The sequence below is a fragment of the Ictidomys tridecemlineatus genome, chromosome 3, assembly GCF_052094955.1.
Source record: "Ictidomys tridecemlineatus isolate mIctTri1 chromosome 3, mIctTri1.hap1, whole genome shotgun sequence".
Classification (NCBI taxonomy): domain Eukaryota; kingdom Metazoa; phylum Chordata; class Mammalia; order Rodentia; family Sciuridae; genus Ictidomys; species Ictidomys tridecemlineatus.
Window position 1 is genome coordinate 117,265,325 of NC_135479.1, and position 13,201 is coordinate 117,278,525.

The 13,201-nt window shown below is 40.3% G+C and overlaps 1 protein-coding gene across 2 annotated transcripts in view; it reads right to left on the bottom strand.

Moving 5' to 3' along the window:
• Window positions 1-2,861: 2,861 nt before the first annotated feature.
• Window positions 2,862-13,201, bottom strand: part of Nceh1 (neutral cholesterol ester hydrolase 1) — a 66,015-nt gene continuing 55,675 nt past the window's right edge. For both annotated transcript variants that reach the window (XM_078043649.1, XM_078043650.1), the window contains 2 exons: window positions 10,368-10,539; window positions 2,862-8,070 (listed from right to left, as the gene is read on the bottom strand). In XM_078043649.1, coding sequence (XP_077899775.1) covers window positions 7,453-8,070; window positions 10,368-10,539 — 790 coding nt within the window. In that variant the 3' untranslated portion in view covers window positions 2,862-7,452. The remainder of the gene's footprint in view (window positions 8,071-10,367; window positions 10,540-13,201) is intronic.

Genomic DNA, 13,201 nt, shown 5'->3' on the forward strand with positions numbered 1-13,201 from the left:
GGGTCCCTCAAGACCGCCTGGACCCTGATTTAAATTTGGACCGATGAGTCACTGGGTTCATACATGTCCCAAGCCTTGCTAGCCTCCAGGCCCTTGTCCTAAATGTCATCAGATGGGACACTGGGCTATTGACTGTCCCCAAGTCTATAGTGGCCCCCAGCCACCCGGCCCTTCTGGTTCCCCTTTCAACTCTTAGGACTGGCTGCAGAGGACAGACAAGGCTCAGGTCCCCATCACTGACCACTACTATCACTCCACGGGAACCCAGGGTAACTCTGTATTTCAGGTAGGCATATCTCCTTCCTCCTAGACACTGGGGCTGTATCTTCAGTCCTCAAGGAGTTCTGGGGCCTACTACTCATTCTATGACCTCTGTTGTCAGGGTAGAAGGTAAACCTTTACAGACACCTAGCCTTGCTTGTGTTTTTGGCTCTCTAATTTTTACTCACTCCTTTTTGGTCATTCCACGGTGCCATGTTCCCCTTATGGGAAGGGACGTTCTCACAAAGTTGGGGCAACACTTTCCTTCTCCCCTCATATACGCTTTCATCCAGACTCGCCTGCTGCTCCCCTGATCCTCACCCTTATCTTAGGGCCATCCTCTATTCTGTCTGCCAGTGCCTCCCATTACCCCCTTCTGAGGTGGACCCTACTGTCTGGGATGTTTCAAGTCCTTCTATCACCTCACACCATGAGCCCATTCACACCTGTCTCAAAACCCCCTCCATCTTCTGGCCCAATTACAAAACCTGCGCCTCCTCCTTGCTCCTGCTGTCTCTCTCTTTTTGCAGAGCAGCCTTGATCACATTCTCCCCTCAGCTTTGCTCTCTCCTCCAGGGATCTGAGCTGCTTTGGGATCCTGGCCTGAGAGCCCAGGACAATTACCACGCACCTTCTTCCATTCACTTAGCGCTCTTCTTCTTCATCCACACTCCGGCCTCATTTGGGCCTCAAAGCTTCCCACTGCCATTGGAACTGAAGGATGGCAGCTAAGTGACCCCCTTCTCCAGTGGACACTTCCTTTCCTGGCCTCTCTCCTTGTCATGGGCCTTTTGCTAATGCCTGCCCCCTGTATCATTAGATTTATTCAAGACCAGATTCAGAGGATCTCTAACCAAACCATGAACCAGCTTCTGCTACAGGACTTCCAACCCCTCACCAAAATTGGGCCGTCCAGAGTCAGCATTGCCCGGCACCTCCTGACCATCACCATTGCCTCAATGACACCCCGCGTCCCTAACAAGGGTCCGGACCCCCTCCCCTCCCAACAGAAAGAAGCTACAGAAGATTGATCCAAGTCCCTGTCCCTTAAGAGGCTCAATAACAAACAAACAAACAAAAATGGGGGAATGTAAGGTCTTTGCTTAGCATCTGGATGGCGGTCTTAAGAAAAATTTTCACTTTCCTGCCCAAAGGCCTTTCTGAGAAAGGCTCACCACTCCCTCATACCAACCCCACCCTTAACCTCCCTGCTGGAATCCCTGAACCTGCCACATAAAAGTCTTGAACCCCAAGCCTGTGTTGCCTCTCTCTGTCTATGGAGAGATGGCCTTTATTTGTCAGCTCTGACAAATAAAACTCTCATGTGTATCTCTGCCTGGTCTCTGTCTTTCATTTCTCTCTCACCTGTCTCCCCCACTTTCCTTTCAGTGAGACCCTATCTCAAAATTAAAAAATAAAAAGGGTTGGCAGTGTAGTTCAGTGTTCTTATTCAAACCACAGCACAAACAAACAAACAAACAAATAACAACAAAAAACAGAGGGAAGGCAGCCTCCTAAAAGGGAGAGAATTTCTTTGATTAAAATTTCTCAAACTCTTTCAGTTGATTTCCGTGAAACACTTGTGAAACATTATATAGATCATTCTTTGGGGGCATTTGAAACAGTTTATCCAACATAGCAGAAATCTCACTGTTAAGAAAAATGCAGAACACACTTGAGTTGTGAAAGGAAGAAAAATATGTTCATTAAAAAATATTGGAGCTGAGCATGTTGGCACACACCTGTAATCCCATCTCTGGGGAGCCCGAGGCAGGAGGATCATGAGTTCAAAGCCAGCATCAGCAAAAGTGAGGTGCTAAGCAACTCAGTGAGACCCTCTCTCTAATAAAATACAAAATAGGGTTGGCTCAGTGGTCCAGTGTCCCTATGTTAATTCCCCAGTACCAAAAAAAAAAAAAAAAGAAGAAGAAAAATTGGTTTTAAAATTTGGTAGTTAAAAATATATATATTGGTAGTTAACAATAAGGCTTATTTCTTTTTGCATAGAAATATTTAGTTTTTTAAATTTTTTTTAATTGTTGATGTGTGGGAGACCAACCTTATACATGACTGAGTCACACTCCCCAGCTGGGTGCTGAGGCGCTCAGTCGCAGAAATATGACAGAGCTTTCCCCACCCTTCTTGGGTGCGAGGGAGGGTTGGTGTCTCGTGCATGGTTGTGTCTTGCTACAGCCCCGTGGGTGAAGCTACGCTCACCTGTTCCTTCCCTTGCCCTGTTTAGGATAGAATCTTCCACGGAAGTGCCTTGTGTGTGTCTCCTTCTCTTACTGTGCCCTTGGGAGTGGCCTACCCAGGTGTCAGTCAACCTGCTGACAATGGACATCATGAAGATAGACTCAGCCCCCTGAAACCTGACCCCTTGCCTCATTTGAATAGCTTCTCCTCAATAAAATGGGTCAGCGCCTGCTCTCGCTCTCTCTCTTTCTGCGGACCCTTAAGGTCAGAGGAGCCGTCACAGCGACCCCAAAGAAAAAGATATTTGTGTCTCTTGTGTGGTTATTTTGTGAAGCCCAGTTAGCCCAGTTCAACTGGAGTAACCCCTGAGCCTTTTAGTCGCAAGAACAGAAACCGGGCATTGATGGACGTTTATTTAATTAATTTATTTATATGTGGTACTGAGAATCGAGCCCAGTGCCTCACACATACTAGGCAAGTGCTCTCTCACTGAGCCACAACCCCAGACCTAGTTTTTAGTCTCAAGTGACTACTTATATTTGACATGCTAAGTTACTTCTAGAAGAAGCACATGAAAAATAATACTATGATTTTATAAGTTGAATTTTTCTTGACTAGGATTAGTGTATTCAAAAACATCTTTTCTTTTGAAAGTCTATTAGGTGCCCTGTTTTAAGTACTCAGGAAATAGAGATACCAAGATAGACAAGGTCCCTGCTCTCATGAAGCTTAAATTTTAAGTTTAGGGAGAACAGAAAAGGAGCAGAAAATGAAATCAGGGAAGAGGATTTCAGACAGAGAAGGGAGATGAAAACCAGGAACAGTAAGTGTAGCTTTCAGATGGAGAGGACCAAGGCTCCGGGAGGTGGGGCCTGAAAGCTGGCCCAGCGCTGGGTTGGGCAGAAAGTCTGGCTGGGAAGGAGGACTTCTGTGAGGAGGAGGCATCTGGTCTGAAATGTCAACATTGAGCCAGCCAAGAGAAAATCCAAGGAAGAGCCTTCTAGACAGACATGTGCTCCTGATGTCACCCCCCCACCCCCATAATTCTCTAAGGACACAGAATGTTGTGCTGAATGACAGGCCCGAGTAATCCACATATGTCTAAGAGATCATATTTAAATTAAAAAAAAAAAAAAGTTCTGGGGATCCAGCTCAGTGGGAAAAGCCCTTTTGTAATCCCCAGTACCAAAACAAATAAACAAAACAAACAAAAACCTCAAACAACAACAAAAAATATACAACTTATATTTACATGTCCCAAAGGAACAGTGAAATACAGCCACATACTAGAAATTTTGTTGGAGAAGATGAAAATAACTAAAATTAAATAGGAAAATCTAATTTACACACTCATGTGTGACCATTTAGTACTAATACAAGTGATTCACTCTAGAAAAAAGTTTCATCTATCTCTCCGTTCTTGATGTAAACTAAGCGTAATAAGCTCAAGTGTGAAATGAGACCATAGGGTCAACTTGAAATGGTTCAAGCCCCATTTACATTATGATCTACCTTTGCTGAAAGATATTTTCAGGTCCCCAACAGTCCCATGCTTTTATGAAAACTCCAGCCAGTTCAAGGCAGGGTCACCATGGGCAGCAAACACATAAAATTTATCTAGACAGGAGATGAGTGTCATCACAGAGGCCACCAAACCACCTCCCAGGGACTGAGAGCGAACTGGAGTACTCAGGGGGACAGAGATCTGGCACAGAGAGAGAAAGAGAGGGAGCAGTGTCTCAAACAGGAACCAGAAAATGCAAGGAGTGGAAGTGAAGGAGGCACATTCCCAGATGGAGCCATTTTATTTCCAAACATGATTTCAAACAGATATGCTTTCCATCTCCACACTGGATTTTCATTTTATAAAATATATTTGTTCCTAAAATCCTTCATAAATCTGCCTTTCCCCTTTGCAGTGGGAAGGAGGCAAGAAGTCAAAGGTTAAAAGGTCATGCATAGAATATTATATCCACACCAAGGTAATTACACAATGGTCTTAAATTCTTCACAAATCAATGATAAAACATAAAGATTAATTTACACCTCACTACATTTTGCAGCACTTCAAGGTTTTTCTTCATATATTAATGTTCCCATTTCACAGACAACAATAATATTACTAAAAGATTATCAACTTTTCATAAAGCAGGAAAACAAAACAAAGTTATACTAAAAAAAGATCATTCTGAAGAGCGTTAACATTTTTTTTTATATAAGAATGAACCCAAAAGGACAATGAGACTCAAGTATTTTATCAGAAATAGTGGTTGACCCCTTTTTTCTTACTCCCTTTTCATCTCAGAGAGCTCTTTAAAAATCTGGAATTATTTTTTGTCTGTAATTACTATAGGATTTGGCTCACAATCTGGCGGGGGGTGGGACTGTCATTTTAAGGAACTCTGTGCATGTATTATATTTCTTATTTCTTAGGAGTAGAAAAATTCAAAATAAAGTCTACTTTTAAATGGTAATAAAATAAATAAATAAATAAAATAGGGCTATAGTGTAGCTCAGTGGTAGAGTGCTTGCCTAACATGAGCAAGGTCCTGGGATCAATCTTAGGCTCACAAAAATAAAAATAAAAATAGCATCATATGAGGACGGTAACTACCATAGGGTAAGAACTAAATTCTCAATTTTTAAGAAAAACAAATCTTTGATGATGCATGTATCTGAGTATATAAAATTATGACCCACCCCCCCAACTCCCCTCCCCCTCCAGAAAAAAAAAAATCACCGTAGGTCAATACAGTTTGTCCAGTTTGACAAATTGGTTGGACTTTTAGTCAGAAAGACACCTTAAGGATCCAGTAATTCAGCTCTCTGATTTCACAGGAAAGGAAAAGAGGCCCAGAGATGGTCAGTGACTCACCTAAGTACCTTAGCTAGGTGGCTTGATTATTTTTATACACACACAGGAACACACACAGACACACAGTTTCATTAACTTGTGTTTTGTACATAAAATGCTATGGGCTCTTACAATAAATTAAAAACAAGAATGTGAATTTCCGTCTGTTATCTCATTGCTGGAGGTGGGAAATACCCGTCCCCCAGAGTGAGAAGGTTTTACTTTCTTTCCACAGTATGGTGTATCACGACTCAGCTACTGCTTTCTGCAGTCCCTAAAAGTATCATGGGGCAGAAGCAGGGGTGGCAGGAAGAAGGATAGATGCTCAACTCAAATCAGATTTGACGTTTCTTACTTTGCCAAAGATGCCCCACTGGCAGTGAAGATTGACGTCAAGATAAACTTGAGTGTTGGAACTTCTAGACCTGGTTAACAGGAGAAAATGAGGGGTCTAGGCACCAGGTACCGATGTCTGCCCTTCACCCAGAAGAATATAAGAGAGGGTTCCTCTGGCCATAAAGTGCGGAGAGAGCAGTGTGTGTCTTGTCAAAGCTATGGAACTACATGTTGAGCATCCCTTATCTGAAATACCTGGGACCAGAAGGGTTTCAAAAGGACTATATTTTTTTTAGATTTCAGAATATCTGCATCTACATAATGAGATATCTTGGGGATGGGACTCAAATCTAAACAAGAAATTAACATACCCCAAAGGTAACCTAATGCATTATTATTTTTAATAAATTTGAGCATGAAAAAAACTATCAGGATGTGGAATTTTCTACACGGGGCATCACATCAGGATCCAAATTTGGGATTTTGGAGCATTTCAGATTTCAGATTAGGGAATGCTCAACTGTATAAATTTAGAGGACTTTAGTAAGTGCGGTCAGAATTTCTAATTATTTTAACTTTTATATGTTTATAAATATCAAAATATTTTGTCCTAATATCTAGTATTATTAATTGCTATTTTATCTCTTTCCATAAAATTACATGTGGATAGAATTCTAAAGTAGTATTTTTTTAAAAAATACCATTCCTTTTAATATTTATTACAGATGTCTTTCAGAAAAGCCCTATGTCTAGCTATATATATTAACATTAAATAACTTAAAAAAATAATCAATACATTGTATTATACCAAAATAGTCCCATTTTAAAGCCATATAAGTGAAAAAGTTGAGTTCTCAAGAATGGACTAGACCTTCTAAAGGTATTTTTCATAATGTTAAACTAGTATTAAATGTACTTTATTTTCTGACTGTACCAAATATATATACACACTGCTCTTAATAATTTATGCCCCAAACAGTTTTTAATGAAACAATAGGTTGTTTCATTTGTCTGTTTTTACTTATTTCATAATAGGAAAGTTATTCTAAATCTAAATCTAAATAAATTTGTTCCCAAAAGATTTCCCCAAGGAGACAGTGGTGACCAAACAATAAAAGCTTAACAAGGTGTCGCTATCCAGTGCATGCAGTCATATTTTCTAAGAATAGTTGTAGAAAGTAACTTTCAAGTATCATTTCAAGCCAGCTGGACTTAGAGATAGCTATCTCATAAAATGAACACTAGAGAGAGAACATCCTTTGAGAAACTTGTCTTGCTAGAAAGCCTTTGTCAAAATTCCCATAGGAAACAAAACCATCTACAGAGAACAGAGGGCACTTGACCCCCAGTAATGACCCAAAAGTGCACACGTGTAACACTGCTCTGAAGCCAAAGTAAACTCTAGCGAGTTGAAGAGGAGCTTACATTTTCTTAACTCATCAAAAGTCATATTATAATCCACAGCTGATAAATTTTTGAAAAGGACATCTTGAGAAGGGCAGGATCCAAGGCAGTTTGTGGCTCGTGGTCCCACTCTCTGCAGCTGTGGATATTAACGTAGTTGACTAAAATAGAGAACAGAGAGAAAGGTCCACTTTGGGGCACCAAACTCAGATGTTTTTGTACTTAGGTTAGTCAGACTCATTTTTAAAAATTAGATTATCGTAGAGTCTGCAGGGACTCAAGATTCTAAAACTCACAGGTATCAAGGAGGGGGTGGGGTTAGGTGACTAAAAAGTCCATGTCTTTCCAAAGCAGGTGCAGGAGGTCAGGAGGGGCTTGGGTCTTCCAGAAGTTTGACTCCTTTACAGGTTTTGATCCAGCCACTTGATGTAACTATCCCTAGTCCGGATTCCCACCGAGAAGTTGGTGGGCCAGCTCGTGAAAATCATGCACCCGTGGAAGCCATCCTCAAAGTGGTCGAGGGTCACCTCCACGCCTGCGCTCTCCAAACGCTTGGCGTACATGACCCCGTCGTCTCTCAGGACGTCGTGCTCACAGGTCAGAATGTAGGTCTTCGGCAGGTGCAGAAGCACTTCCTGGTCTGCGATGAGTGGGGAAGAGCGGGCATCCAGCAACTGGGGGATCTCCTGGACGATCCTGGCATTGCCCTTGGTCTGCATGACAGGCTGGTAGTTCTTTGTGATGGATGCAGGCAAGAGGGACGTCCAGTCAAGACGGGCCCGGGGGGCAACAGCCTCTTCCGCGTCAAGCGAAGTGTGATTGTTCACTATCATGGCCTGCACAAAGTCGTGGTTGCCTTTGAAGTAGTCCAGCCAGTACTTCACCATGACATAGCGGGGCAGGATGGGCGTGTTCACGTTTTGCTGATAAGAGGGGGTGTTAAAATCTAAAGCTTGGAGGACCGGGTAGATTAAAGCTTGCAGTTTGAGCTTATTTCTTAGGTTGGCATCTTGAGCAAACTAGAAAAGAGGAAACACATTATTTCATTTTGCGTGGCTCCCTTTGCAGAAGCACACCCTTTAGAGAAGCTTCGTGCACTACTTTAAACTAGTCAAAAGCATGAACATTAAATTTCTACCAAGACCAGTATTAAGTTATGTTTACAAAGAAAGGTATGTTGTTTGTGATTCAGTTTTGAATGAATCCAGGGTGAACTCTGAATTCTTTAAACCCACATTAATGCTTAACTCATCTCTCTCGTCTGGCATTTAGTGCTGATTGGTAGGTATTGTGGACAAATAATCTGTGAATCTTATTTAATTTTTCATTCATCCCCAAAAGGCAATGAAGAGCTTCCTAAGGGGAAAAAAATGAGCCCTACTCTTCCAGGAGAGGTATAGGAAAAGCTAAATGAACAGATGACAGCACTCTAAGGTGTTTTAGTAGAATCCCCTCTGATGAGCATTTAGTCTTCATGCTCCATGAGAGAGTGGGATTTAAATAATGCTGGCAATCCACCCTCCATCCTGCTTAATGGGCACATGCCCCAGAGCAAAGCTGAAATGCGAATGGCAGTGCATCCCCATCGCAGCAATCTCAGCTCACCTGCGGCTCTCTGCAGTGTGAGCACGTGACCCCATTTTGTAATTCTACTATCTAAAACTGGGCCTTGGTCATGTTCCATCTAAAAGGAAGCTAACCAAGTCACTGTGCTTCCTGGGTAACTAAAGCATCTCCGGACTTGAGATGTAACTGCTCTATAAAAGCTAGAGAAAATGATCAATAAATAACAACATCTGCCAAGAATTGTACACATGTCATTTCACCAAATCCTGCAATCAGATGCCTGCCCTCAGTTGTCTTCAGGCTGGGAGAGGTTGAGGGAGTTGTCTAGAGCCCTGTCTCTCTCGGGGGTGGGGCCAGTTTGACACCCCATTCTGTCTGGCTCTATGGCCTGTGGTGGCCTCCTCACTGCACAGGGTTTTCCTCTGCCATCTGTGGACACATGGGCAGCACACTTGCCCATGCAACATGGAGAATTGAGTTCTTTACTTATTATTAGTTAATAATTATTAAGAAAAAAACAAGGGATATCACAAATAAAATGGCAGATGCTATTATTGGAAGATATGAAAAGAAATCTGGAGGTGAGAAGACTGAGATGCTGTTCTTAAATTATTTAACCCATAAGAGGATGTTGTGTGTATCTTTGTATTTATACAACTACCAAAGATTTTGTGTGCTATTAGACTCCTAGGGCTAGATGACACAGTTTTTACAGAACTTATTCAGGTAAACCTCAGATCCATTTTATGTTTGTATGTGTGTGTGTGTGTGGTTGAACGGGGGATTGAGATATTCAAGGGCACTCTACCAATGAGTTATATCCCCAACCCCTTTTTATTTTTATTTTGACACAGGATCTCACTAAGTTGCCCAGGCTGAACTTGAACTTACAATAAGTTCAACTTGTAATTTAACATCTAAAATAGCTGAACCAAGCTGGGTGCAAAAGCGCTCTCCTGTAAATCCCAGGTACTCTCAAGACTGAGGCTGAGGGGGCTGGGGATGTGGCTCAAGCAGTATCGCGCTTGCCTGGTATGCGTGCGGCCCGGGTTCGATCCTCAGCACCACATACAAAGATGTTGTGTCCACCGAAAACTAAAAAATAAATAATAAAATTCTCTCTCTCTCTCTCTCAAAAAAAAAAAAAAAGGCTGAGGATTGTAAGTTTTAGACCAGCCTGAGCAATTTATCTAGACCCTACTTCAAAATTTAAAAAGTAAAAAAGATGGGGGACATTGCTCAATGGTAGAGTGCTTGCCTAACATGTGAGAAGCCCTGGGTTCAATCCCCAGTACCACAAAAATAAATAGAATAAAAAAGCTGAACTATTTCATTTCTTTTCTTTTTCATATTAAGAGAAAACTTTGGGCAAAATTTTAAAATTTGTCTCAAAGTTCCAAGAAAATGATCTGACACTTAAGAAAAACATCCCATTTTGCAAGTTAAACATGGAGAAGGTGTAGGGGATACTTAATTTCCAAGCATCACCCTTTGGAACAAAGAGCCCTCTAAAATGTGAGGCCTTTTCTAACACTGAGTGAAATAGGAGCCTCCCCAAGGACTCAGAATTGCTTCCTTCAGTGACCTGCATTCCTATTTCAAAAAGATCTGTATGCTCTGCAGGTGTGATCATTTGAATAACCTGGCTTTGCAGGAGCAGCCCACCCAACAATGACTTTGCACAGGAAATAGAGAATGTGTTGGCCTGTTAGATGTGACCACCAGCACTGCAGGACAGTGGTGTTGTTACCTGTTGTCCAAGGGCAGCGGCCAAATTTCCACCAGCACTGTCCCCAGAAATGCCAATTCTGTCTGGGTCAACCTTGTACTTCTGTAAAACTTCTGGCTGCAGGAAGTACTTTGTGGCACGGACAACATCATGAATTTGCTCAGGAAAATAAACGTTTGGGACTAGCCTGTATCTGTGAAGACAGAAGTTGTATTCACTTAAGGACTTCATGAAGTTTTTATAAGCCACTTACAGTTTAAAAAACAAACACTGTTTTTTTTAAAACATAAAAATAATTTTTTTGCAAGATACTTAGTTTGTAATGTAATAATTTTGTATTGGCAGTAGCTTTTTTTTTTTGCTTGTTTTTAACTACCAGCAATCCAATAAAACAAAACACACTTATCCCCACCACTAACTCAAGAAGTAAACCTTAAAACACAGATGTTGATTATTAAGGATAGACTTACAATAGGTTTAGGAAGTTTTCATCCTGGAAGTCAATGTTCCATTCACAATGCTTTCAGCTTAGAAGGTGACTCCACAAAATCATACTTTATTGATCTCACATATAATGAATCCATATGACATTTTTCATAATTTATTTGATAAGTATTATAAAATGTGCTCCACTGAAGAGGTTCATGCCAGCCTGACATTGAACCCAAGCAAAATCTGTACTCATGGGAGACTGAACTAAGAGATCTCAGCTTTAACCAGCAAAAAGAAAGCCAAGTTTGCCATTTAGTCTAGTACAGACTCTCTAGGATATTATGGGGGTTTCAAAGTTGGAGATCTCTGTGATATTACAATTGGTGATATTACAGTTGGTAATAATGAATACCTCGGTTTCATCTTATGTCCCCCTCATAATATTACCTTATGTATCCACATTGGTAGTCTTGGCATGGAGTGCCTTGCTCAGTGCCACCCTCCTCCCTTGCTTATTAATTCCCACTCATCCTTCAATCCTTAACTGGAAGGTTACACTGCAACTCTACTTGCATCTGAGGCAAGGTTGGCTTCTCAAGGAATGTTCTGGTATTTCTGTGTGCTTAGAAATATTCACCATTCTTTTTGCTTCTAATTAAAACTATTTCCTTTTGTGTTTCCTGTAAAGGCTGTGCTCTCTGATATCAGGAACCGTGTTTTATTCATCACTGTGTTTTCAGTATCTATGAGTGGTCCAGGGTCATTATCATTTATCCAATAAACCTTTTTTTTAGTATAAACAGTTTGCAAATGAAGAAACTGAGGTACAGCCAGGTATGGTGGCATATGCCTGTAATCACAGTGGCTCAGGAGAAAGAGGCAGGAGGACTGCAAATTCAAAGCCAGCCTCAGCAACTTAGTAAGACACTAAGTAACTTAGAGAGACCCTGTCTCAAAGTAAAAATTGAAAAGGGCTAGGAATATGGCTCAATGGTAAAGCACCTCTGGGTTCAATCCCCAGTATCAAAAAAGAAAAAAAACAGGTAAAGAAAAATTACTTGATTTGTAAAACAAGTCAAATACATACCAAAATAAATTAAGAGAGAAACTAATTACCTAATTAAAGTTGAATAACAGTGGAATAGCTGTGTGGCTGTGATAGAGCACTTGCTTAGTATGCAGAAGATCCTGGGTTTGATCCCCATGCACATAAACACACACACACAAAAATTAACAGTCATTTAAGATTTAGAGGTTTAGATTTCTATCTTATAATGAGAATGTTTACTTTCAGAAACCAATTTTTTCTAATCTACTCTACAAAAGACCATTTATTTTCCCCACCTAAAACACAGGTATTTATTTAAACATCTTGATATTCAGTGCAGATGCAATCAAATGGGCAAAAATCTGTGAAATATTTTAATAAGTAGTGAATGCAGAACTGTTCATTCAGGAAGTATCACACTTTGAAACTAAATGCAATAAGAAATTACCCTAGTGACTTCTATGTAGCATATAAAATAAGCTTTTTAATTTTTTTTATATCTGTGGTGATCAATTAATCATCCAAAATGCTTTTCCTCCAGTTGATTTTCAGTCTTAAGCTGCCTCTGCACTGTTCCATTCATAACAGGCTAGACCAGAATTATACCATTTGGCCACTAGGTGGCAACATCTCATAAGAGTCTGTTTACCCCAATGCCTGGTCACTTCCCCATTCCAAGCTGAATGCTTAATTTAAAAAAAAAAAAAAAAAAAAAAAAAACAGCGGCACTTCAAGACTCAAGTTGTGAAGATAAAGGCTGTTTTATTTCACTACCATTCTACATATCATGACAAACACTTTTCATGGTTGCCTAGGAGGTCAGAACATATTCCTACTAGGATACAACTATGAATTAAATTTGAATTTCAGATGCTGTTTCAGAAAAGGACTCAGTGCCTTGGAACAAGGAAATTGGTAATCTATAGGCATGCTACTGATTAATCTTGTCAATTAATAACTGACTCAGCTAACAAAGTAAACATGCATAAAAACAACATTATGATGCAAGAGTCTTCCTAGAACCTCTGAAGATCCATATTCTAACTCCTCTTCTTATTTTTGTTCAAATTGGAAACATTCTTTAGGAACACTATTTTTGTAGACTAGAAAATATACTGAAAGTAGCTATTTTTTAGGTAACCTGGTACAAAGAAAATATACCTGAGAATTATCACTTGAAAATTATCACAAAATTTTATAATATATTCATAAAGACAGAAAACTGAGAATTAGAAGAAAATTCTTGGGTGATATAGCCAGAGAAATCATATATAAATACATCTACTATCTGCTGCTTGTGTTTCAAAGCTATGTCCCCGTAAAGTACTTTAAAAAGGAATTTTTTTTTTTAATTTAAAAATTGCCTTGGCATCTT